The following is a 26,531-nucleotide window of genomic DNA, read 5'->3' as shown; positions in this document are numbered from 1 at the left end:
GCCAGAGGCTTTCTTATTTTCTGTTATGGACTGGAATCTAAGTAAAACTTGAAAGCTGGACTGTATCTGTTTTGGAGTAAAGAAAAGGACTGCTTGGTAGCAGTCAGAGTGAGCTCTCTACTGCGCCCAGGTCTCAACAATAGGAGAGACTTAAGAAGCAGTGAGAAAAGGAAAGTTGGAGTTAATTAGCCCTGCTTCAATTACTCTGCCATTTTTGACAGTGTTGTGTTTTTTTTCTTTTCTTTACTGGACTTCTGTCTGGAATTCTGAATCAATGAAAGTATTACTTACCTGATTGGAAGGATTAAGTAAAGAGATCTATTTATATAAACTGTCCCTGTGTTGGAACTTTATTTGTGGTGTTTTCCACTTTTGAAAATCCGATCCTGCAGGGTGACTCCAGGCCGGGTCACACGCTTAGGTGCTGTTTAGTGTAGCCATCAGAATTGCAACAAAGCCCTGTTCGGGGTTATGCTGGTGGCCACAATATCGGTAACAAAAATCTTTTTTTTTTTTTATATACAGATTTAACAATTTTAATATCAGATGATACCAAGAAAAAAAGGATTCTTACACAAAATTTTTACAATAATTATACATACAACACAAAATTCCTTTTCAAGCCCACAAGACTGGGGAGTCATGCTGCTTATCAACTAACAAAAGTACAAAGAAAACTAAGAATTGGTTCTTGATTCGTATGAATCTTGACCATTCCCTATTATTAGGGACTCTTACATCCTCCAACTTTCTCAGTAGTGAAACATTAAGACAAAAAGGAAGAAAAAAACCCAAAACACACACCTCATTTCTGTTCTCGAGCTATTAAAAATTATTGCAATTGAATAGGATCCCAAAATACATATCCAATGTCCTGTAATTTAACAAAGAACAAAAATAGAACCCTAAAGTAAGGGAGGTAGAAAAATCTAGAAAAAAGCAAGAACCTCCCAAACCCCAAGAATAATAAAAAAAAAAAAAATTTAACATGACATTTACATGGAAATTTTAGATAGAATGATGCCTCAAGAGCTAAAACTCTTGTTCTTAATTTTAAAAATTCTTTCCTTCTTAGTTGTGTAGCTCTTGAAACATCAGGAAAAATTCTGACCAAATCTCCACAAAATTTTGTCAACCTATTTTTAAAGTAAAGTTTCATTAGCATTTTATCTATCTCACTCATGCATGTTATTACCAAAGTGGACCTACTCTGGATCACATCTTGGCTATCTTCCAAAAACTCTGTCAAATTTATTTCATTTGTGACCATGTTGACCATGTGGTCCACCTCCTGGTCAGATTGCATTTTCTTTTGTGGAATATAATAATAATTATTAATTGGGAAATTTTCCGCATTGGGTAATCCCAGTATTTCTTTAAAAAATTTTCTTAACAAAATTTCAGGAGATAATAAGTGAGTCACTGGGAAATTAACCAAGCGGAGATTCCTCGCTCTATTCATATTTTCCATCATTTCCATTTTAGAGTGTAACACCGTAGAATCCTTAACAGCAGATACTGAGACAGCTTGCAGTGTATTACTTTGAGTTTCTACCACACTTAATCTTTTATCCAAACAACTTAAATTAGAATCCACATTCTCAAACTTCTGAGACACAGACTGTGAATAGTTCAATGTTTGTTTCACTGATTCTCTGAGAAACCCTTCAACTCTAGAAATACCTAACCACAAATCTTTAAGGGTAATATCTTGTTTTCCACTGCTAGTGGTTGATCCTCTACTACACCTGAAAATTCAAGTGGTTTAGGTATATCAGTAAAAGCTAATTTACTTATTTGAGTAGAGAGTACCACATATTCAGTAGAAATAGCGGGGGGTAATCTTCCCGCTATCACTAGATACTGGGTGAAGGGGGGGTCCTTTCGAGGGGGCTCATCGATGCACCTGACATTGGAGAGTTCATATCAAGTAAAGGTTGTGGTGGATTATCTGTAGAAAAAGTCAAATGTCTATCCATGGGACCAGAAATAGCAGGTGTTGAGCTCTTAGGCTTAATTTTCTTTTTCCCCATGACAGATTAAAGTTATACGACCTGAGTTCCCGCTCTCCGGCTCCTCGTTGCTCTAAGGCGGCCGCAACCGCGGCAGCGGTCTTGAATTTAAAGAGGATCAATCAGCAGAGATGGACCCAATGATGTCAGGGGTCCGTCTCTTACAGTGCCTGCCCGATTCCACCACTGAGCCCTGCAGCTGCTGCGGGAGACACAGGGCAGCGAAAAGAGGTCTCCTCTGACGTCCCAGCAGGAAAAGAAACAGCTTCCAGCAAACCGTGGCAAACAGTGCCTGCCCAATTTCACTACTGAGCTCTGCCGCTGCTGCGGGAGACACAGGGCAGCGAAAAGAAGTCTCCTCCGACATCCCAGCAGGAAAAGAAACAGCTCCCAGGTAACAAAAATCTTATACACAATGTTGGGTGCAGTACTTTGAAAGACCTCCCAGGAAAGAGATTTGGGAGTACTGGTCGACAAGTCAATGAAGCCAACCGCACAATGCATGGCAGAGGCGAAAAGGGCGAACAGACTGCTAAGAATGATTATGAAGGGGATCGCGAACAGATGGGAGAAGGTTATCATGCCGCTGTACTGGGCCACGGTACGCCCTCACCTGGAATACTGGATCCAGCACTGGTCGTCGTACATGAAGAAGGACAAAGTACTATTGGAAAGGGTCCAGAGAAGAGCAAATAAAATGGTTAAGGGGCTGGAGGAGTTGCCGTACAGTGAGAGATTAGAGAAACTGGGCCTCTTCTTCCTTGAAAAGAGGAGACTGAGAGGAAACATGATCGAAACATTCAAGATAATGAAGAGAATAGACTTAGTAGATAAAGACAGGTTGTTCACCTGCTCCAAGGTATAGAGAATGAGAGGGCACTCTCTAAAGTTAAAAGGGGATAGTTTCCGTACAAACGTAAGGAAGTTCTTCTTCACCCAGAGAGTGGTAGAAAACTGGAACGCTCTTCCAGAGGCTGTTATAGGGGAAAACACCCTCCAGAGATTCAAGACAAAGTTAGACAAGTTCTTGTTGAACCAGAATGTACGCAGGTAAGGCTAGTCTCGGTTAGGGCACTGGTCTTTGACCGCCGTGTGAGCGGACTGGTGGGCACGATGGACCACTGGTCTGACCCAGCAGCGGCAATTCTTATGTTCTTATGAATCAGAAATGTCCATGCAGCAGGAAGACAGAGTTCATTCATGTTGTGGTTTAGTTGTGGTTTTTTTTAAGAAGGTCTTTAACAGTCCAATGAAGTGAAAAAATAAAAAGTCCATATGGAAGTATCCAGGAATGAAAAAAGAATAGGAGGAATGTAAATTGGTATCTGGAAACTCAAAGAGAAAATAGATATATAATCTAAACCTTTGCTATATGACTATTGGATGTGGCATGCGCCATATTAATGATTTTTTCAGGGGTACTTCTGCCTTCACCAATACCTCTTTGGAACTCTTCTGTTTCCGGACTACTCACTTTAGTGCATATTTTCACTCTATTCTTTCTTCTTTGCCTGAGTCTCTCTCTTCTAGGATGCTATACCATCCCTTGAGGAAGGTTTGGCACTGGGTCTGCAAATATCACTCTATTTCTGCTTCTGTAACTCTTTTTCTACCTATCCGCTTTAATAGCTCCTTTCTCTCCAGGGTGGATGGGCCTAGTTTTGCTCGGTGGGAAACGAGGGGCATTCATTATGTGTTTCAATTGGTTGATGATGATGATGGCAAAGTTAAGTGCTTTGCACAGCTGCGGGAGGAATTTGATCTCCTGTCTACTGATTTTTTTTGCTTATATGCAAATTCAACATTACATTCATTCTTTAACTTCCAGTTTTCTGATGGCTTCGTGCCAAGAGATGCTGTCTATGGCTTTTTCCATTGGTTCCCAACTTTCTGTCCCCCTAAAATTCCATCATCGCCATTTGAAGGATGAGTCCCCCTTGTTTGACCATGTTAAATTATAGGATTCTTGGGTTCAGGACTTAGCTGTAGAGTTACCTGAAGATGTGCTTTTGCAGGCTGTCCATAGATTGCCTGCCTTTCGCAAGTACACCACCTTTTGGGAGCAGCATTATAAGTTGGTCTTCCATTTGTATATTTCTCCTAAGAGGGCTTATCTTTCTGGGTTTCGTGAGACAGCTGCTTGCCCTAGATGCCAGGCCCCTGAAGCGGGTCTGGGACATATGTTCTGGACTTGCCCAAATATTTGATCCTTTTGGAATGCCATTTTTCTTTTTGTAGAGCGTATTTGGACCATTACAATTCAACGCTCTCCTTTGTTTTTGTTTGGAGCTGTTCTCCATTATTACCCTCGTCAAACGGGGGCTGCTGTTTTTCTCAAGTGGACTGTCATTGGTCTGAAATGCATCTTGCTGAAATGGCTTGAGGGTGAAGCGCCGGATTACTTTATTTGGCGGAGCCGGATGATTACCCTCCTGATGTGGGAACGAAGAGATGTGATGGACTTTTCCTCTCTTCCAGGGCGCATCTTTCTGCGCAGCTGGGAACCTTTTTAGACTATGATGACTCCCTTGGCTCGCAGCTATTTGCTTAACTGTTGATTCCATGGTTTTCTGCATTATCATGTTACAGTTGGCATGCCTGTCTCATTTTGTACTGTATCATTGTTTACGCTGTTGTACTTGGAAGGAGGACCTGGGGGGGTGGTTTGGAGGGGTTCGTATGGGGGGCGGGGGATTACTTGAAGGGGGGGAGTGATGTTGGGGGAAAGGTTTTGTACCGTAAACTTTGAGCTTGTTTGCATTTCATCTTGTATATTTACTGTGTTTTCCTGATGTGCTCAATAAAATAGATTTGAACATAGATATATAATATTTATTTTATTTTATTGTTATGTAGGTAGTAAGCAGTAGTGCTGCCCAATTAAAGGAAAAAATTTTGTTTCGATTCAGCCTGCCCATGGGTGTTTTTTTATTTTTCAAACATCCTGGTGGGTTTATTTTATAGCCTCTTCACCCCCTTTGCCCTATCCTACCCACACTGGCACTGTGGTGTAAAAACAAAATAGTCCTTTCCTTTTTTTGTTAAATCCTAGCTCACGTTTGTCGTCTAACACCAGCTCTAGCAGGATACACATTTCAAATCTGACATATTATAATCTCAAAACAGAAAATAAAATTATTGTTTCTATCTTTTGTTGTCTGGTCATTATTCAAATCTTGTTGGTCCCAGGCTCTGGTTGTCTTCTGCTAACTTGCTTGCCAGGGTCTCCTTCTTTCTTCTTTCTCCGTGCTAACCATCCATCTTCCATCTCTGTCCTCCCCTTCTATTTCCCTTCCCTCCCCCGGAGGTCTGGCATCTTCCCTTTTTCCATCTCCATCCACACAGCTGCAGCAAAGGACCCCACCATCGCCAGATCCACCATCTCTCCTTTTCTCAACTACCCTTTCATCAGGATCTCTCCCTCCTTCCCCAGTGTAATATTTCTCCTTCCCTCCTTTCTGCTTCCCCATCCATCTCACCCTCTCCATGAGTCCAATCCTTTCTGCTTCCTACACGCTTTCTCTCTCTGTCCTTGCCTTTTCCTTCAAGTGGTAACCCTCCTTCCCACCCTCCAACCCAACATGCTCTCTCCCCATGCACCATATCACCCTTCCTTCCAGTGTGTAGCACCTTTCCTTTCCCTCCCTTTCTGCTAGGTCCAGCAGCACCTCTTCTCCCTTCCTTTTACCTCCCCCTGCCCAGTAATACCCCTTCTCCTTCCCTTCCCTGCTCCCCCTGTCCGGCACTACCCCTTATCCCTTCCCTCCCTCCGTGTACTTCTAGACCTGGGCCCCCCTCCCTCGAAGGCCTCCCCCCTGAAGGCTTGGCCCACCCCTTCTTTTCAGGTCCTCCGGCGTCCACCGAGCCTACCACTCTTACCATAGCCTGCAGAGAGGATCACTGGTGCTCTACGCGATCCTTGTAGGCTGCCACAGTCCTCAGAAGCACGTTCCCTCTGACGCGGTTCTGCCCCTCCTCTGACATCAGGCTGCAGTAAGAGTAGGAGGTCCTGGGGGGAAGCCGGAGAATGCAGAAAAGAGTGCCAAAGCATGGAACAAGGTAGAACCCCCTCGCCCACTAAATCAGGAGTGGCGGCAGCAGCAGGCTAGCAAGAAGCAGCGCTGCCCCTCCTGCTTTAGGAAGGCACGGGGAGGAGAGTTGGTCACTGAATCGGCCAGGCCGGGTTTATAAAAAAATCAAATCGATTTCAATCGATTCACCCAAAGTGAATCGGTGATTCAAATCGGAAATCGGGCAGCACTAGTAAGCAGGCACTTAGGATTGTTGGAGGTACCTGCGGCATCAGCGACCCCATATTTGAGACGTGGATGCTCGTCATACTGGTGTCGCCATCATGATCAGGAGCACTGATAGCAATGATGAACATTCTTCAGTACCCTCAGTACCACCGACCGCCTCGGTACCATCGATACCATCAGCACCATCTGTAGGTTCGGTACCATCGACGTCGACATTCAGAGGTACCATCGACATCCAGAGGTACCATCGATCCAGTCGATGCTGATGTAAGACACTGATACCCATTAGGCTTGCATGCTGGTATCCACAGTGTCACGTCTCGCCTAAAGAGGGGCTAGAAATATGATGCAACCCTCGTGAAATTAGGCGAAATGCCAGGTGGTTGCAGTAAAGTCAGCACAAATAAACTCAATGCCATAATGATTTGTGACATAGTCCTCCATTGTTCTTGAAGACAGGTTAAGATTCCCCCCCAAAACAGGACATCGACAAGGGAACCGCCACAGCCAAAATTTAATCCGAGGTTGAGGCGATGAAACTAGGTCCTGCTGACAAGAGCCCGCGAGGCAAATAAAAACTCATAGTTTGGGGGGGGGGTTTAAATTGAAAGAACAACATTAAAGAAATACCGCATATACTCGACTATAAACCAGGATTTTTGGGCCCAAAAACTGGTTTATATTCAACCGGTTTATATTCCAGCCAACACCCCCTCCCTGAATTATTGCAGGCTGCTTCCAAAAGGCACTGCACCCTGTTCCCCTTCCTGCCCTAGCCTCATACCTCATCTGCCGATCCCAGATATAGGTACAGTGAGCAGGAGCGAACTTTACAAGTTCCTGCCCCGCTGCTAACTGGCTGCCGCGAGTTTCTTTGGCTGCTGAGCAACACGAGCAGGAGCGTGATTTGGCGCTGCTGCTCAGTGCTGAGTATCTTCCTTACTGGCTCCCGCTCAGCGGCCGAAGAAACTCGCAGAAGCTGGTTAGCAGCGGGACAGGGACATGGAAAGTTCGCTCCTGCCCACTGCACCTCCACTGGGGATTGGCAGATGAGGCTAGGGCAGTGAGGGAGGCAGGGTGCAGAGTCTGAGAGGGAGGGAGAATGGGGTCTGGATGGGGGAAGCAAGAAAAGGTGCTGGGTGCAGAGCCTGACCGGGAGGGAGGGAGAGGGGGAGGAAAGGAAGGGTGCTGAGTGCAGAGCCTGCCAGAGGAGGGAAGGGTGCTGGGTGCAGTGCCTGGCAGGAAGGGAGATGGGTGCAGTGCCAGATAGGGGAGGGAGGGAAGGGGGCTGGGTGCAGAGCCTGACAGGGCAGGGCACTTGAATATTAAGCCGCCCGACTTATATTCGAGTAAACCTTTATTTTTATTTTATTTTTTTTCTTCCTTTTGGGGGGAAAGGAGGTCTTGACTTATATTCGGATCTACATATAGTCGAGTATATACGGTAAACATAATAAGTAAAGAAAAAATACGTGTGAGCAGGAAGGCAAGGCAATAAAACAAAAAACAGCTGAAAAGCCGACTTAGCTCTGCGGAAAAACAGAAACTGAGGAGACACGTGCCCTGCATCGGGCAGGAAGGCGCTCACACATGTGCGGTGTGGTCAATCGTGAACTTTCTACAGTTCTTAAAGCAAGATTGCTTTTGTAGCTGTCCGCATCAGGACTTCATAGATGACGTCACCCACATGTGAGAATATGCTACCTGCTTGTCCTGGGATTAACAATTTTACAGGCCCTCCCCCCCCTTTTAAGGCTATCAGCCTTATACTCATTTTGCCATGCAGATGCTGGGAGCTGCCTGTACTGAAGCTGCAGTTAGCTTACTGGGAGAACTTCTGCCTCAAACCGGACTATCTTCGGACTGCCTCTCAAACCCCACTGAAACTTGCGCACGGAACTGGGGAGATGAAACACAGTCATTACCAATTCTGGATAAAATTGCCATGGAGCCACGCAGCCTGCACTCAAGCCCACTGTGGACAGAACCTGGGGTAAGCCTTGCTCCCACGGTATCGGTCCCCGAGCTCCCAAATAGTTAATGCACGCCAACCGAGTGCACTGCAAAGCAGTCTTCCCCTTGGCTACAGACTTCTGACCTCAGAATCTGAGCTCTACCACAGCTAGATGTGTCTCAGAACTATGAGTCTCTACATCAGCAAAAGCATCACAGATAGAAAAACCTAAAAAGAAAGGATAAACCAACACGAGCAGAAGAGACTGGCTCCTACTATCTCACGTGTAGAGAGACAACTGTGGAGTTGGAGGACAGCTCAGAGAGATGGGAGGTGGAGCAAAAAATTATAATGAGGCTCTCTACACGACTTCTTGTGGGAATAGATTGGCTACATGAAGGTTCAGGAATACAACCTAATAACTGAGGAAGTCTAAGCAGAGAATTTTAGGCCTGAACCTACAACAAAGCCAAGGAACCCCCAGGTAAAACTGGAAAAAACCTCTCAGGTTATCAATGGGATCAGAAAACCCAATAATGAGAGACAAGAGATATTCATGATAGTAGTAGTAGTAGTAGTAATAAAATCATGTACAGAGATCCTGAAACAATTTTTAAACAATAGTCCAGCTAGATCTCTACAGCTAAAAGAGCAGCAGTATTTCATGAGGTAAAACCTATGCTCCAGTGACTTATCACTGAAGAGTCATGGAGGAATTGGCGGCCCCTACAGCATTGGTTCCTAACTAGATAGAGGTTTAAAAACTAGATGCTTATCCTATTCTGAGAGTCAACAAGCTGATATTGAGGGTAAGACATACACATACATTCTGAGGACGTGGCACAAGGGAGTGTAGCCTTCACCCTTCTCAATTCTCATACAATACTATGTACATGCTTTCTCACTGAAAATTACACCACATAAAGTGCACATTAACATATTTACACCTGTTATTTAATATGTACAAATTTCCTGGCATATTTCATGTGCATATTTTTATATAGGGCTCCTTTTACTAAGCTGCGATAGCGTTTTTAGCGCACGCAGAATTTTAGCAAATGCTAAACCTGCGCTACACAGCTAGAACTAATGCTGATCAATGCTGGCATTAGCGTCTAGCGTATGCGGCAATTCTGTGCGCGCTAAGCGCGTGCTAAAATCGTTATCGCAGCTTAGTAAAAGGAGCCCATAGTGTTTTGTGTGCTAGTTCAAACCTCATTCAAGCTCCACTTCAGGAATACCTCTGCACAGGCTGAATTAATATCATGTACATAAAATTCTCCAGTACAACTTAACTAAGATAAAATCTACTGTCAACAGCCACATTCTCCCATCAAACTATTCTTCAATTTTCCTAAACAAACAGTGCAAATGATGCCTCAAAAGTAGGACTAGGGGCAGTACTAATCAGTATCAGGATAAAAAAGGCTATATATTGGTCAAAAGTTACTATCATTTGAGCAAAGCATCCATATTGCTGCATGCTGTCTTATTATTATTATTATTAAGTTTCAAGTTTTATAAGGTTTTGATTTGAACGCAATATCAAATAATTCAATGCGTTTAACAATAGTAATTTGGGGGGGGGACCAATAACCATTTAAACAATAAAAACATACAATCTTATCTATAGTTATTTGAAGATACATAAGGAATACAAGGATAAATTACATTTGTTTAAAATAAAATAACCAAAAAGGAAAAACATTTAGGGAAGAACATCAGGAGGGATATTAAAAGGTTTTACAGAAACTTGGTCTAAAAGTATGGGTCGGAGGATATCATCTCTGTGTATACTGACATCATACAGATTTCTGTTCACTGACTCTGCACACTGTGGTTAATTTTATTTATTTATTTATTCAATTTTCTATACCGTTCTCCCAAGGGAGCTCAGAACAGTTTACATGAATTTATTCAGGTACTCAAGCATTTTCCTTGTCTGTCCTGATGGGCTCAAAATCTATCTAATGTACCTGGGGCAATAGGAGGATTAAGTGGCTTCCCAGGGTCACAAGGAGAAGCATAGGTTTGAACCCACAACCATAGGGTGCTGAGGCTGTAGCTTTAACCACTGCGACACCCTCTCAAATGGTTCTACATTTGCTTCCTCTTTTAAGCTACAATTAATGTGAAACAAGTATTGTCTCTTACCCTCCTCTTGGATGTGAAGGTTCTGGGGGCTTCTCATTCTCGTTTTTTTCCAGAGCTCCCACAATGATCAACTGATGCCCATATGGTGTCATTCACATAAAACGTGTCACTGTTTACTATTTTCTAATTCTAAAAGAAAACCATAAAAGACAATAAAATAGGGAGAAGTTTGATCCAATAGAAAAAGCACAAAATCCATAGCATCTTAACTTCAGGTCACATGATTTTCACTTATCAGTTTCCCAATGCTGATCAAAAATTTTGAGATGGTTAATGAATCACTGGTGACAAGCTGGCTGATAGTGCAAGCATTGATAATAATTAATCCACCACAGGAGAGATAGGAGCAGTAACACTTAATAGAAATACTTCCTGTTCATCACTATATTTTTTTAACTTTCATTTTTATTTTATTGTCAATGAATACAACAAAGAAATAAACTTATAACTATAAATAAACACCACCAAATCCTTTACACCAGTGTTTCTCAAGCCAAGTACCCCCTAAGCTTAACAAATACCAATGGAATACCCCTGCTCAAGCTCCGCCCCAGACCCACCCAAGTTCCGCCCCTTATTTTACCCCAATAATAGTACTAATTGTAATGCAATTTCTTCCAGCCATTTTTCATATACACACAATATAATCTTATTAATATATAATGGTAACCACAAAATTAAAAAAAACACAAAGCACACTGTATGCAGAAAAAAATGTTAATTATCATTTATATTCTGTTTTTTTTCAAAGATGTCAAAGCAGATGACTTTAAAATATGCAGTCACCTCAGTAACAACTATCGAAAAATAGTAGACAAATGTAGTGCAAAATATAGGCAGCAGATATAAATTCTCAAAACTGACACATTTTGATCACTAAATTGAAAATAAAATCATTTTTCCTTTCTTTGTTGTCTGGTGATTTCATGAGTCTCTAGTTGCACTTCCTTCTGACTGTGCATCCAATATTTCTTTCTTTCTGCCTCCTGCATGCTTCTTCTCCTCCGGACCTCAATCCCTTTCCGTCGTGAGTTCAACTTTTCTTCCTTTCTCCTCCACCCCTATTGGCAACATGTCCCCATCTCTCTCTCTCACTGTCCATCTGTCTTGAGATATTCAGGCATCTCTCTCACTCTCTCTATTGCCACATCCAACATTTCTCCCTCTCATCCCACAGATTATGTGCAGCATTTTTCACCACTGCCTACCAACCCCATTTCTCCTTCTATCACCCCTCTCCAACACCATGCCACATCTCTCCCTCCATCACTATGTCCAACATTCCTCTACCTTACATCTCCTTCAGTCTGTCCCTCTGGTCCCTTTCCACCACCATATAACATTTCTCCCTCTCATAAAAACATAAGAATAGCCTTACTGGGTCAGACCAATGGTCCATCAAGCCCAGTAGCCCATTCTCACGGTGGCCAATCCAAGTCACTAATACCTGGCCAAAACCCAAGGTGTAGCAATATTCCATGCTACCAATACAAGGCAAGCAGTGGCTTCCCCATGCATGTCTACCTCACTCCTCTTTCTCTCTCTATGCCAATTCTCCTTTCTTCCTTTCCTCATGTCACCATCTCTCACTCACACACTCATGCCCAACAATTCTCCCTTTCTATTCCCTCCCTCTTGTCACAAGTTAGTGCCCCCTACCTTCGTCCATTCTATGTCCCATGTTCATGCCTCCTCCCTTCCTTCTGTGTCAAGTTTGTGCCCCCTTCCCCTCCCCCCCTTTGTCCCAAAATTAAGTTGTACGCTGGGGATTCCTGCATGCTCACCAGACCCCGCTGAAGCCACTGCTGGGGATCTCTACCTCCCTGCCTGCACCCCCTACCCAAAGCCGACCAGTTACTTGTTGGAGCCGCACTCGCTACCTCCGCCCCCATTGAACTCCGTGCAGGGACGGCACGAACAGTGATTCACATGCTGCAGGTGGCTGACCCATAAGCTTTCCCTCTGACGTTAACTCTTACGTCGAAGATGAGGTTTCAAGGTCAGCCACTTTCAGCAGCTTCAAGGGGGGGAACAGGAAGGCAGGGATCTCTAGTGGCAGCAGCTTCTACTGACGGGCAGGGAATATCCTCTGCGGCGGCCAGGCCACAAACCACGTGTCGTGAAAACACAGTTACTTATCATAATAGGTATTATTCAGGGACAGTAGGAAGATATTCTCACATGTGGGTGATGTCATCCACGGAGCCCCGGTATGGTAGGTCCCAAGTGCATCGCCACTTTAGAAAGTTTACAATCGACTGCACCACACATGTGCAAGTGCCTTCCCGCCTGACGTAGATGCGCGGCTCCTCAGTTCAGATAGCCAGCTAGGAAGCCAACCAGGGGAGGTGGGTGGGTTGTGAGAATACCTGCCTGCTGTCCCTGGATAACACCTATTATGGTAAGTAACTGTGCTTTATTCCAGGACAAGCAAGCAGCATATTCTCAGATGTGGGTGACCTCCAAGCTAACTAGAATGGGATGGAGAGAGAGTTGGCCTTTCTTTAGGAAAATAAATTCTGTAATACTGTTTGGCTGAAGTGCCCATCCTGTCTGGAAAAAGACTCCAGACAGCAATGTGAGGTGAATGTATGAACCGAGGACCAAGTGGCAGCCTTGCAGATTTCCTTTAGAGGAGTGGAACAGAGAAAAAGCTATTGAAGCTGCCATTGCTCGGACTTTATGGGCTGTGATCCAACTCTCCAGTTGCAGCCCAGCCTGAGCATAACAGAATGAGATGCATGCAACCAACCAGTTGGATATCATTCTCTTGGAAGCAGGATGCCCCAACTGGGCAAAAGGGGTTGTCATTTGACCAGGTCACTCCTCTCCTCCGCAAAGCACATTGGCTACCCATCACTCATTGCCTCACCTATAAAATACTCCTCCTCACCTTTAAAACAAAAAACTCTAACCAACCGGTATTCATAGATAAACTTTTGATCCCATACTCATCATCCAGGGCCCTCCGATCTAACAATCAAAACCTACTTTCCATACCGTCAATATGTGAACTATTTTACAATACTACTCGCAAATCCATTTTTTCAGTCACCGCCCCCTCTCTGTGGAATACCCTCCCATTAGATCTTCGATTAGAGAACTCTCTTGAAAAATTTAAAGCCAAACTTAAAACTTTTCTCTTTAAAGACGCCTTTACTCTCTAGTACCAGTTTCTGCTTCTCAAACCTTTAACTCTTGTGAAGCCTTGAAACACCAAACACTTCTTCTGAAGTGATCCCCATCCTAATGTTTTACCACTCCCCATTTACCTTCCTTTTTTACTAATTTTACTTCAATGTATTTTTAAAACTCTTTCCCTCCCCAACTTCCCTTTTTTTCAATTTCATCAATGTGAATCCGTCTAGTATTTTTTAATATTTGATAAAATATTGCTTTTATTTACCTATTTTAATTGTTTTCTTCAATCTTTTTATATTGTATACCATTTAGACACTTGTTTTGATAGATGGTATATCAAAAATAAAGAAACTTGAACTTGAGGCATGACTGGACTCAATGCCTTAGTGGCCCACCCCACCTGGGAGACTGGTGACTTTCTTGTTGGCTTACCTGAAGGAGTGAGAGATTGTGACTCTGCAGTAGAAGGCGGTGCCAAGTATGATGATGCCTTCACTGGTGGTGCCTTAGAATGTGGTACCTTTACCGGCGGTGTAGTGGAAAGCAGTGCCTTTGCTTCCGGTGTCTTTGAAGTCAGTGCCCTAGAAGTTGAAGGTGAAGATTGAACTTCTTCCATAGCGGCACCTAAAAGTTGTTTTTGTTGAAGGCAGTGACTTTTTTTAAGGTGCGCTTTTTTAAGGTGGAACAGCACGTGCATGAGTCAATGCGGTGTTCCGGTGCAAAGCACTGTAAACACCAACTGTACGGGTCTATCATTGAAATAGTTCGTTGGCACCTGCCGCACTTTTTAAAACCGATCGGGACAGGTAGACTTTACCTTTTACTCTGGGGTACATCATTCGCATTCTTGGTTGGATTATATCTTACTTTTGTCCCATTCTGTTGGGAGGGTGGTCCAAACTCGCATAGTTGAGGTCCCTTTCAGTAATCATGCTGCTGTTACTCTTACTTTGAAATGGCATGACCGTGTTTCTGACCGTATCTTGTGCCTTAACCCCACTCTTTATCTGGATAAAAAGTTTCATACCTACCTCACAGAAGCATGGGCAGAGTACTATGCTACCAATCTGGGTGGGGAGATGTCTGATACTATATTCTGGGATGCTGGGAAGGCGTACTTGAGGGGTCAGATTATCACGTATACGGTCCGTCAGCGCCACCAGCAAGATGTGGAGTTGGTGTCACTTACTAGACAATTGCATCTCCCTAAGGGCGATCTCCTCTCACAGCTTTCTGTCCACACTGAGGAGAAAGCGATTCAAGATCAGTTTGTTCGCTTCTATAAGGAGCTTTATAGTCCTGGCCCTTATGATATGGTAGCCCGCGACTCTTTCTTTCACAATCTTACCCTCCCTCAGGTGTCTGATGCCCAGCTGCAGTTGTTAAATGCCCCTATTTCATGTCAGGAGGTTATGACTGCTGTGGGAAAATTGAAACTGGTGAAAGCTCCTGGACCTGATGGTATGGGACCTGAGTTTTACAAAATCTTGAGATCCCAGCCCTGGTGGCTATGTATGCTGACATTCAGTCTACTGGTCGTATACTCCCGGAGCAAAGCCATGCCCATGTGGTGGTCTTGCAGAAACCAGGCCGGGATCCTGAATTGGTGGGATCTTACCGGCCTATTTCTTTGTTAAATCAAGATATGAAAATCCTCACGGCTATACTGGCGGACCAGCTAGCCCATGTGGTCCCTTCCTTGGTACATGCCAATCAGGTAGGTTTCGTGCCCGGGCGCTTTGCCTCTTCTAATATCCTTAGGGCTTTAGTAGCACTTTGGGAGGGTATGGGCAAAGGGGGTGACCCCCTCCTGGCCAGTTTAGATGCAGAGAAAGCCTTCAATAAGGTGACTTGGTCTTATTTATTCTGGGTGTGCAACAGTTTGGTATAGTGGGTCCGTTTCATCAATGGCTTGTTAGTTTGTATACTGCTCCTACATCCCAATTGCTTATCAACAAACAGCGTACTGAATTGTTCCGGATGCATTGGGGTACAAGGCAGGGTTGCCCTCTATCCCTGCTTTTATTTATTTTGTCTCTAGAACCCCTGGCTCATAAAATCAGGATTCAGGACCATCCTGGATATTACAGGGATTCGGGTAGGTGCTGAGTTGATCTCTTTGCTAACGATATGTTACTGTTCGTGGGCAAAGCACAAGAGACGATTCCCCATCTGACCACTCTCATTGAGACTTTTGGCTCCTTTTCAGGCCTTTGTATAAATTTTGATAAATCTGAGGCTATGCCTGTATCCTCTCTTTGTGAATTGCGCCAGGACCTGGCCTTTCCGTTTCGATGGGCTGGAGGGGAACTCAAGTATTTGGGAATCTTCCTTAGTGCGGAGTGGTCTAGCGTTTATAAATGTAATATCTCGGATAAATTGCAGCTTTTGAAGGACTATTGTGCTCATTGGGGGGATTTGCCCCTCTCATTGGCGGGTAGAATTGCCCTTGTGAAAATGGTCTTGCTTCCTAAGCTGCTTTACCCTTTACAAATGATTCCTCTTTGGATTCGCCGTACGGATGAATGTTCTTACTGGTTGTTTAATGGCTCGTTTATCTGGCACAACAAGCAAGCGCATATAGGCTGGTGGAAGCTTACCCAACACCGAGATAGGGGGGATTGGCCTTGCCAGATCTCTGCTTGTATAATCTTGCTGCTCTCATGAGATGGATTCACAAACTCTTTACTGTTGGGATGCGTTTTGCTCCGGCGGGACTTTTCGACTCTTGGATGGCTCCTTTTAAGGTGTTGGCCTGTCTTGCTTGCCCGCGGTGGAGATGTATTCGTTTTGGTATTCATTCGGTGTGGCTGACTCCCTTGAGAAAGCGCTATCTTGGTGGTGTCATCGGATTGGCAAGGGACAAGGCAATTGGGCCTCCCAGCAGCTTAGCCATAGCCCTGATTTTCTGCCTGGGTGGGGGCCTAAGGGGGTATAGGGGAGCGGTATGGAGAGCATCTGTTTGATTTATGTGCCTTATTTGGGATCTCCATCTCCGTCTTTCCCTTCATTTGAATTGCTCCGCACCACCTAGGCTCTGCCTCGTATGCCTTTTTTTGCATACCTACAGCTGCGTCATTACTACCGGGCCAATCTTTGGTGTCAGCCGAGGAGCGATCAATTCCTGAAGGTGGATCACATTTTTTTGTCCTTACCCACAGCGCTTAACTCCTTGTCTTTTTGGTATGGGACAGCGCGGATTGAGAGGGAGGACACTCAGTTGATCTCTCTGGCTTCTAAAAGGTCCCTAGACTTGGGGGAGGAAATTTCTCCCGGGGTGCTTCAGACCTGCTTTTCTAATATTTCTAGGGGGGCACGCAATGCTTCTTTGCAGCAGCTTCAGTTTAAGTTGCTCCATCGCTCTTACTTTACTAAGATGCAGGGGGTGAGGGCGGGTCTCTGGGAATCCGTTGATTGTGTGAAATATGGGCATCTGTTCAGGACCCTTTAGCACATGCTCATTGAATGTCCTGTTCTGGGCCCTTATTGTCAAGATCCTGGGGGTGCCGGATCAGTGGTCCTATGGGATTTTGGTTGTGGGCCATGATGCAGAGCTGATGGATCAGGGACTGGGAGAGGACCATTGGCGTTTCATTTATGTTGCTATACTGGTGGCCAAGAGGGGAGTGCTCCGTGTGTGGATGGACGGGGCAGCACTAGAGCTCCTGAGCTGGAAGCGGTCCCTCCGAGAACTGGCCCATTATGAGTTGAGAGTGGTGGGAGGGAGTCTGTGGGGGCTCTTGTTGGCTGTATGAGTTGCTCTGGGAACTGTCCTGGCTGAGGTTAACCTTCTGTAATGCTGGTCTGATTTTACTTCTCCAGTCGCTGAGGGGAGGGGGGTTGGAAGGAATGGGACGGGGGGTTTGCTCTCTTTTTTTTCTTTTTTCTGGGGTGCGATTTGAGGGGGGCTTATTAAAAATTTGGAGGTGGGCTCACAGACAGAGTTTATGCCTTTTTCTTCTCTTTTTCTTTTTTAGTTTATTGTTTTGCGGCAGGCACTTTGTTGGATTTTGACCTTCCTCTCTTGAGGGAGGGACTCTTCAGGTTTCTTGTGCTGTTTTTTTTCTGCTCTCCTGCATTCGCTGTGTTCTGAGATATGCAATTTGTACTGCTTTCCTGCCTTGCTGTGTATTTTATCCTTGGATATTATTTGGCTGTTTTCGTACTGTTTGTGTGTTTGCTTCACAATAAAACTGTTGAAACGAAAAAAAACCCCAAAAAAACCGATCGGGACATCAAATTAGGAAACACCGCCTCAGCCAAATCAAATGCGAAAGGCTGAGGAGGGAAAAAGGGTCCCACCATTGAAAGCGCGGAAAAAAAATATTAAATCCTTTTTTATTTAAGAAAAAAACAGTGAAGCGAGAAAAGAAATAAGAAGAAAATTACATGCGAGCGGGAAGGCTAGCACAAAATATGAACCAAGGTTCAATGATGCAACTGAACAGATCCGCAGAAAACATTGAACTGAGGAGCCACAAGCCTACGTCAGGCAGGAAAGCATTCACGCTTGCATGGTGCGGTCGGTCACAAACTTTCTAAAGTTCTTAAAGTGGTGATGCACTTGGGGCCTTCCGTACTTAGGATCCGTGGATGACATCACCCACATGTAAGAATATGCTGCCTGCCTGGGATAAACTGCTTTATGCCAAGTGGATGCACATGGTTTCTTCCATACACACTCACAAGAAAAAAAGGGGAAAACAACAAAAGCCAAACGTCACCACCCCCTTCCTCCATTCTCCCACTCAGCTATACAATAACATACTCCCTCAGATTTCTCCAAATATGCCACCTCCCACAGGTCAATCATGCTCCCTCCTCCAAAGTTAAAACTTCCTCCACCTCGGGGGTGCTAGCGTGCCGCGTTGGTAATGGTTGCTTAGACGCGCGGCTCCGGTAGGAGTTTCTTTGAAGACTCAATTACAGCGCATTTAACCACTCCGAATATTTTTCATCACTCACCGGCTAGCACATAAAAGGTATGGCCTCAGTAAAAACCGGAAAACGCCGGAGTTTAGAGCCGGTTTTGCCGTCGAAACCGCCGCTCAAAATAGATGATGTCACTGCGGCCTCGTTGTTAGAAGAGCTGCGCGCCCTCCGCTCCCTCATGGCGGATAACAAGAATGTGACGGATGAAATTCTTGTTGAAATCTCGACTTTCAAATCGGAGATTGCTGATTTAAATAATAGAATGGACACCGCTGAAAACAAAATCGCGGTAAACGCTGAGAATATCAAAATGATCCAACGTCAGGTAAAACGAATTTCACAATTGGAGTCCGACCTGGAGGATTACGGAAATCGATCACGTCGCAGCAATTTTCGGATACTAGGCCTACCGGAAGCACGGGAGGGGAGAGACATGATCAAATTCTTGGAAGAAATGCTCCCCAAATTGCTTACCTTAAATTTCAAACAGGCGTTTGAGATTGAAAGAGCGCACCGTATACCTACTCAGCAACCTGTGCACCCTGATAAATATCCGAGGCCAGTGATAGTGAAACTGCTCCGGTACACACAGGTACTTGAAATAATGCAGCAGGCCCGACTACAGGCACCAATAAAATTTGAAAGCCACACGCTCCTGTTTGTTCCAGATCTATGCAAGCAAACTGTTAAATCAAGGAAAAAACTATTGGAATATCGCCCCAAACTGAAGCAACTTGGAGCCAAATTCGGGATGCTATATCCAGCCAAAATGAGAGTCACCTTAAACAACTGCACCAAGGATTTTACCAGACCAGATGAACTAGCAGATTATCTTGAAAAACTATCACCGAGCAGTATTGAAAATACTTGATGAGTATATTTTTTCTTGTGTGCTGCTTACATATATAACTGTAGCTACAATGAGTGATTGATATGTGTATACTTGCATAGTTCCTATTTCTATGATATTACTATTGAAATGTGGTTGAATGTGTTGTTATTTTTATATTACTATTACTCTTGGCCGGGGATTGAGTTTGAGCTCCTGCCAGGTGCTCACTATCCCGTGTTTAACTGCCTACATGTTTAATGGGTTGTTGCTCTGTTATCTTTTTTCTTCTTTTTTTTTCTGAATGTAGATGACAATACATATACTTATTATTACATATCTGAAAAGTATTATATGCTGTATGACAATGTTTCTACTATGAGAATTCAATCTTTAAAGTATTTATGCCTTTACACTGTTTAACTCTTAACGTCAAAGGGCTCAATAATCCAATAAAGAGGAAAAAAATCTTTAATTACATTTCTAAATATCAAGCTGATATTGTATGTTTACAGGAATCCCACTTAACAGAAACAGAGGCTAAAAAATGTTCTCTGCCTTGGGCCTTCCCTGCCTTATATTCTCCTGCGCTGGGGAAAAAGAATGGTGTGCTACTGTTCATCAGAAAAAGACAGGACATTACTATCCATTCCCACTCCACTGATTTGCAGGGAAGGTGGATAAAGGTATGCTTAGATGTAGCTGGCACAAAATTGATGTTACTTAATGTATATGGTCCAAACTTAGATGATACCAATTTTTTCACGGATATTGCTGAGATATTGAATGACAACAGAGATAGACATTGCATTATTGGAGGGGACTTTAATGTTATACAAGACCCTTTGAAAGATAGGAAATCCAACATATCCTATAAGAAATCCAAAAACTGGTTTGCACTTCAGGATGTCATCTCTCAATTTAAAATGGTGGATGCTTGGAGAATTACCCACTTGGATGATAATGATTATACTTTTTACTCAACGCCACATAACTCGTATTCTAGATTGGATTTCTTCCTAATCAGCCAATCTTTAGTGCGTTTCATCAGGTCTACTAACATAAATGAAATCAGTGTGTCAGATCATGCCCTGGTTCAGTTACAACTGAATGCCTTTGGGAAAAGCAATTTGGGAAGGACAATGGAGACTTAACAATTCTCTTTTACAAGAGGAGGAATTTCAACAGCACATTAGGTCAGCAATTGCTGAATATTTTATCAATAACTCTCCTAATGATACCAGATGGCCTTTTATTTGGGATGCATTCAAAGCGTATATAAGAGGTTTAATCATTTCATATGCCTCCTCAAAAAAAAGGCAACACCGCATGATCTGTCTGTTCTTGAAGCTGAGATCAAAACTCTGGAGAGAGAGCATTGCACTGACCCTACCAACTTAATCAAGCTAAGAGAGTTAAGGGCTAAGCGTTTTTCATATAATGTCTCTTTGAGCAGGGTAGCTGCAAATCAAATTTACTCACAACATGCTGCTTATTATGCAGATACTAATAAATGCGGCCACAATTTAGCCAATTACTTAAAGGGCAAGAGGGATAAAACAAATATTACAGCCTTGCAATCTGACGATAACACACTGCTGACTGATCCTAAAGACATCTTATCCACTTTTCAAAGTTACTACAGCAAGCTCTATACAACTGAATTGGACTCGGAAGGAGACATTGAGGGCTATTTAGCCAAACTGCCACATAACACCACGGACGAACTGGATAATCTGAAATTAAGTGAACCCATTACTGCTTTTGAGTTGAATACAGTAATTAAATCTATGGCAAAATCTAAAACCCCAGGCCCAGATGGCTTAACAAATGAGTTTTATGCTGTTTTTCATGAACAATTACTGCCTCATATGATTGCATATTTCAATGATCTCATTGAGACTAACGATGTCACTGGATCATTTACGGAAGCTACTATTATAGTCCTTCCTAAACCGAATAAAGACCCTTTGAAAGTTGCTAATTACAGACCACTCTCAATGATTAATTCTGATGCAAAAATATATGCAAAACTCTTGGCTACTAGACTTCAACTTGTGCTACCTAAAATTATTGCAATGGATCAAAATGGTTTCATGCCTAACTGATTTTCCAGTGATAATACACGTACCTTTCTTAATGTTTTTATCAAAGCGAATGAAATTGATGATCCCATGGTTGCTGTAAGCCTGGATGCGGAAAAGGCATTTGATAGGATAGAATGGTCTTATCTATTTAAAGTCCTTAAGTGGTTTGGTTTTCCTGCTCCCTTTATCAACATGCTTCGTGTTCTCTATCTCTCTCCTCTCACCAGGAAATACATTAATGGTCTATTTTCAACTCCATTTAAGCCAGGAAGGGGCACACGATAGGGCTGTCCTTTATCCCCTCTTTTATTCAACTTGGCATTAGAACCTTTATTAATAAATTTAAGGACTGCTCCTTGTCTCAAAGGTATATGTCTTGGTACGAAAGAAATTAAGGTATCTGCTTATGCAGATGATGTGCTACTGTACTTAACTGTGGATTCAATTTCTCATGCTTTACAAGTCATAGAGTGTTTCTCACTAATGTCAGGTTATAAGCTAAACCTTACCAAAACTGAAGTGATGATGTTGAACGCTCCAGAAGCATGCACAACAATCCAAAAACTGGGGTTAAAATGGGCTGGCAGAAGACTGAAATATTTGGGCGTGCTATTTGCACCAACTGTTGACGAAATAATTCAACTCAATACGGACCATTTACTGGATATTGTTTCTAGGATGACGTCTCGTTGGTCACCACTTCGCTTATCCTGGTGGGGGAGGCTTGAAACTATTAAAATGATGATATCTCCAGTGATAAATTATACTCTGAGTATGATACCGGTATATCTTAAAAAATCGACTTACAAAATGATTGAATCCTTACTTATCAAATTTCTATGGAATAACTCTACTCCACGTATCAGCATTCAAAAATTGAAACGGGACAAACTTGAAGGTGGAGTTCGTTTCCCTAGTTTTCTTGACTATCACTCAGCTATGTTACTTCATCAGGGTATGCATTGGATTGCAGACTACACAGATGAAAATTTTCCCGCCTGGGTTAATTTAGAAATTGCTGCAGTTAACAACGAGGATATCTTTCACTCCACATTCATCACAAACAACACTGGCACACCAAGTGATCCTGTCTCTTCTACTAAATTGGCTCTCAGGGACATGGATAATCTATTAAAAACACATTGCAGAGACACGACTCACATTTATCTAAGGAATAATCCTAAAATCCAGAATAAACCTGTTAATTGGGCTTCCTGGAAGAGAGCTGGAATTGCATTTTTAGTGAATTTATACTGTGATAGTTCATGGATTCCATTTGAAACTTTATGTAAGCAATATCAGTTATTACCTACGTATCATTATAGATGGTTACAATTAAGACATGCTATCACTGCGGGTTATAACTTGAATTCTCTCAAACAGGCTACACCTTCTATTTTGAAAATATATGAACTGATGCAGCTTAAACATAAGGGTCATGTAACTACGTGGTATACATTACTCATTAACCTTAAATACCATACTACATTGGGATTATGTGATGTTTGGGCACAAGACACTGGTGTTACTTTACAGTTGTCAACTTGGTCGAGATTGTGGAAAGACACTTTTTCAACACTTCATTCTGCATCTATTATTCAATCTATTTAGTTTTTGATGCACCGGGCTTTTTGGACCCCCTGCAAGCTGGCTAAGCTACCGAATTCTGATGTTAAATGCTGCTGGTCATGCAAATCTGATGCTGGTAAATTAGATCATATGATCTTTCATTGTCCGCAATACATACTTTCTGGTTGGGTATATGGAAAACCATATCTGAGATATTGGGTATCAAAGTACAGTTATCCATAGCTGTTGTGATATATGGTGACTATGGGTTACAGGATACTCTCTCTCGAACAAAAGCAAAATGACTTAGATGTTTCATTATGATTGCACTAAAGCTCATATTCACAAATTGGAAAAATCCTGCAACTTTATCACATGCATTATGGTGGCATAATGTTTGCTTAATTATGAGATATGAACGTAGCTTTGCTATTAAACATGATAGTGTCTCCAAGCATGAGGATGTATGGCAACCACTGTCAGATTACTGTGAAAATATGCTTAAACATACATGATTTCTGTATGTATGTATGTATATATGCTGATATGTTTGTACTGTATAGTATATTGGAATACTGTAAGAAGCAGATCACTTGTTCTTGATTGTCATCTTTTGTCTTTTCTCGTTCTTTTTTCATTTTCTTTTGACAATGACTCATTATCTTTTCCAGACTCTGGCAAATAATTGTATTGTTGTTTATTAACAAAACCAATAAAAAATATTGAACTTTAAAAAAAAAACTTCCTCCACCTCCATTCAAAGAGACTAACTTTATTATATTTCAATGTTGTCATACAGTACATTTCATACCACCCCCATGCAGTTTGGGCAAAGTGACTGCTTCCATTGGGATGCTAACACTAATCGAGCTGCCACCACCCCTACATGAAAGTGAAGATCCTCCCCTTCATCCAACCCAGGTGCTAGAAGTTTCAGCAATGCTAGGGTTACCATAGGGCTCCAGAAAAAGGAGGATGGATTGAGATATCTGGGTTTTACGTTCATTGCTTTCAATGGAAGTAAAATCTGGATGACTCGATGTGTCCTCCTTTTTCTGGAGCCATTTGGTAATCCTAAACAATGTTATCACAATCAAAGGGGCTATAGACCACTTCAAAATCTGGGACAATAGCAGAAAAACATCCTCTCAAAAACCCTGAACCAACCCACACTCCCACCTCGGTACCGGGAAAAATGGTAGAGGCACTGATAAAGGACCGCATCATTGATCACCTTGACGTACACGATCTGATGAAGACCAGCCAGCATGGCTTCAGCAGAGGAAGGTCTTGCTTGACGAACTTGCTGCACTTCTTTGAAGGAGTAAACAGATAGATAGACATGGGTCGACACTGTATATCTGGATTTTCAGAAGGCTTTCAATAAGGTTCCCCATGAATGACTACTTCGAAAAATTGCGAGCCATGGAATCAAGAGTGAAATACTCACATGGATTAAAAATAGGCTGGCGGATAGGAAACAGAGAGTGGGAGTAAATGGACAATACTTGGACTGGAAAAGCATCACTAGTGGAGTGCCTCAGGGTTCGGTGCTTGGACCCGTGCTCTTCAACATATTTATAAACAATATAGAAATTGGTATGACAAGTGAAGTGATTAAATTTGTAGACGATACAAAGTTATTCAGAGTAGTAAAGACGCAGGAGGATTGCGAACATCTGCAAAGTGACATAAACACGCTCGAGAAATGGGCCTCGACATGGCAGATGAGGTTTAACGTGGATAAGTGTAAGATGATGACGTCCGTTGTTCTTGCCCCCGGGAGACATGTCACTAGTCGGTCCTCCCTCCCTCCGGCAATGTGACTGTCCACTTCTCGCAGGATTGAGTCTCCCACTACAACAGCAGATTTCCCCTTCCTCAGATGTCTCTCTGGTCTCAGGTCCGTGTCCTCCGGGCTCTGCTGGATCTCCGCTGATCCTTCCGCCAGGTCCTGTTGGGTACCATCATCCGCTTTTTCAGACCCTACGCAAGGTCCCACTCCCATGGTGTCTGGTGGATCCTGACCTCCAGCTGCCGGTTCCCCTCTGATACGCTGGTGGTCTTGTGCCTCCGCCATCTGCCAGGCCTCCTCTATGAACTTCTCGAGCTCTCGGACTTGTTCTGTGATGTGGCTCTCTCTGGTAGTATCCTCCGTTTCCCCACACTGTTCCTCTATGGTGCAGAGTCCCTCCAGCTCCTGGACTCTAACCTGCAGCCTTCCGACCTCCCTCTTCAGGCTATCCAGTTCCTGGCATCGATTGCATATGTATGCCTGCCTCCCAGAGGGGAGGTAGTCATACATATGACATGCGATGCAGTATACTGGGTAGCCCTGCTGGATTCCTGCAGCCTCCATTTCTCTGTTTTCTTTCCTATGTTCTGTAAGAGAAGAGAGAGAAAGAGAATGAGAATGAATAGAGAATAAAGTAGAGAAAATGTACCTCAGGAATTTCTCTACTGGGCTGCCTGTGCTCCTGGCTTCTCCTTAAGGCACCTCCGCAAAGGCGCTCCCGCTAAGGCGAGCGCCTTTGCCGCTCGCCTTCGCAGCACGCCGAACGGCTGCGCGCCGTTGGCTCCCTGCCTTTTAAGGGGGAGCCCGGCTGAAGCCGCTGACGCGGTGTGGGTGGGCGGAGCTAGCTCACGCCCGCCCCTGGCTCACCGCGTCCCCCTCGCCTTCCTCCTCTCCTGCTCGCCGCCGCTGGAATCGGCAGCGAGCCCTACAAGTTCTGCCCTCGCCTGCCTGCCTCCTCGCCTGGTGTTTGTCTCCTGGCCGCGGCTCCCTGCCTTTTAAGGGGGAGCCCGGCTGAAGCCGCTGACGCAGTGTGGGTGGGCGGAGCTAGCTCTCGCCCGCCCCTGGCTCACCGCGTCCCCCTTGCCTTCCTCCTCTCCTGCTCGCCGCCGCTGGAATTGGCAGCGAGCCCTGCAAGTTCTGCCCTCGCCTGCCTGCCTCCTTGCCTGGTGTTTTAGGGATAAATGGGAGAATGAATTACAACTTAATTTGAGACACTGGGATATTGCCCGTACTTTAAGAGCGACACCTGGGGTGACATCTTGTTCATGGTTAAGAGAAACATATTTTAGGGTTATATTACGTGCCTATTACACACGAACACAATTGTTTTATAGTGGAGGTCTTCCTACTCCTTTGTGCCATAAATGTGGGAGGGAAAGTCATACATTAGGTCATGCATTTTGGTTTTGTCCCATAATTCAGTACTTCTGGAAGCGAATAATAAATTATATGTCAAAAATAATTGGAAGATCATTGCGCGTCACTCCTTCTTTCTTTATTTTGGATTTGCCAGAAGCTCTTGGCCATTTAACAAAAGGAAATAGGGTGTTGTGTAGAAAAATGAGTCTCTTGGCTAGAAAATGTATATTACAATATTGGATGATCCCTGATCCTCCGAGGTTCTGGCATTGGCAGAACCAATTACATCAGTTAGCCATGTGGGAAGCTAGAGATGCAGGAATTGTAAGAAAGTGAAAGATGTTATTTATACAAATTTGGGATTTATATTTGCAAGATTTGCATCCTAAGGGTCGTAATGCGATTTTAAGTTGGATCTCTTAATTGGGCTTTTTATTAAG

At 43.6% G+C, this 26,531-nt stretch overlaps 1 protein-coding gene across 3 annotated transcripts in view; it reads right to left on the bottom strand.

Annotated features, from left to right (window-relative positions):
• NOL4L (nucleolar protein 4 like) overlaps positions 1–26,531 on the bottom strand; it is a 499,130-nt gene that overhangs the window by 199,969 nt on the left and 272,630 nt on the right. For all 3 annotated transcript variants that reach the window (XM_033962718.1, XM_033962719.1, XM_033962720.1), the window contains one exon: positions 10,380–10,508. In XM_033962718.1, coding sequence (XP_033818609.1) covers positions 10,380–10,416 — 37 coding nt within the window. In that variant the 5' untranslated portion in view covers positions 10,417–10,508. The remainder of the gene's footprint in view (positions 1–10,379; positions 10,509–26,531) is intronic.

The sequence above is a fragment of the Geotrypetes seraphini genome, chromosome 11 (assembly GCF_902459505.1).
Source record: "Geotrypetes seraphini chromosome 11, aGeoSer1.1, whole genome shotgun sequence".
Classification (NCBI taxonomy): Eukaryota; Metazoa; Chordata; class Amphibia; order Gymnophiona; family Dermophiidae; genus Geotrypetes; species Geotrypetes seraphini.
The sequence above is the reverse complement of the archived record's forward strand: the minus strand, read 5'-3'. Positions and strand labels throughout refer to the sequence as shown.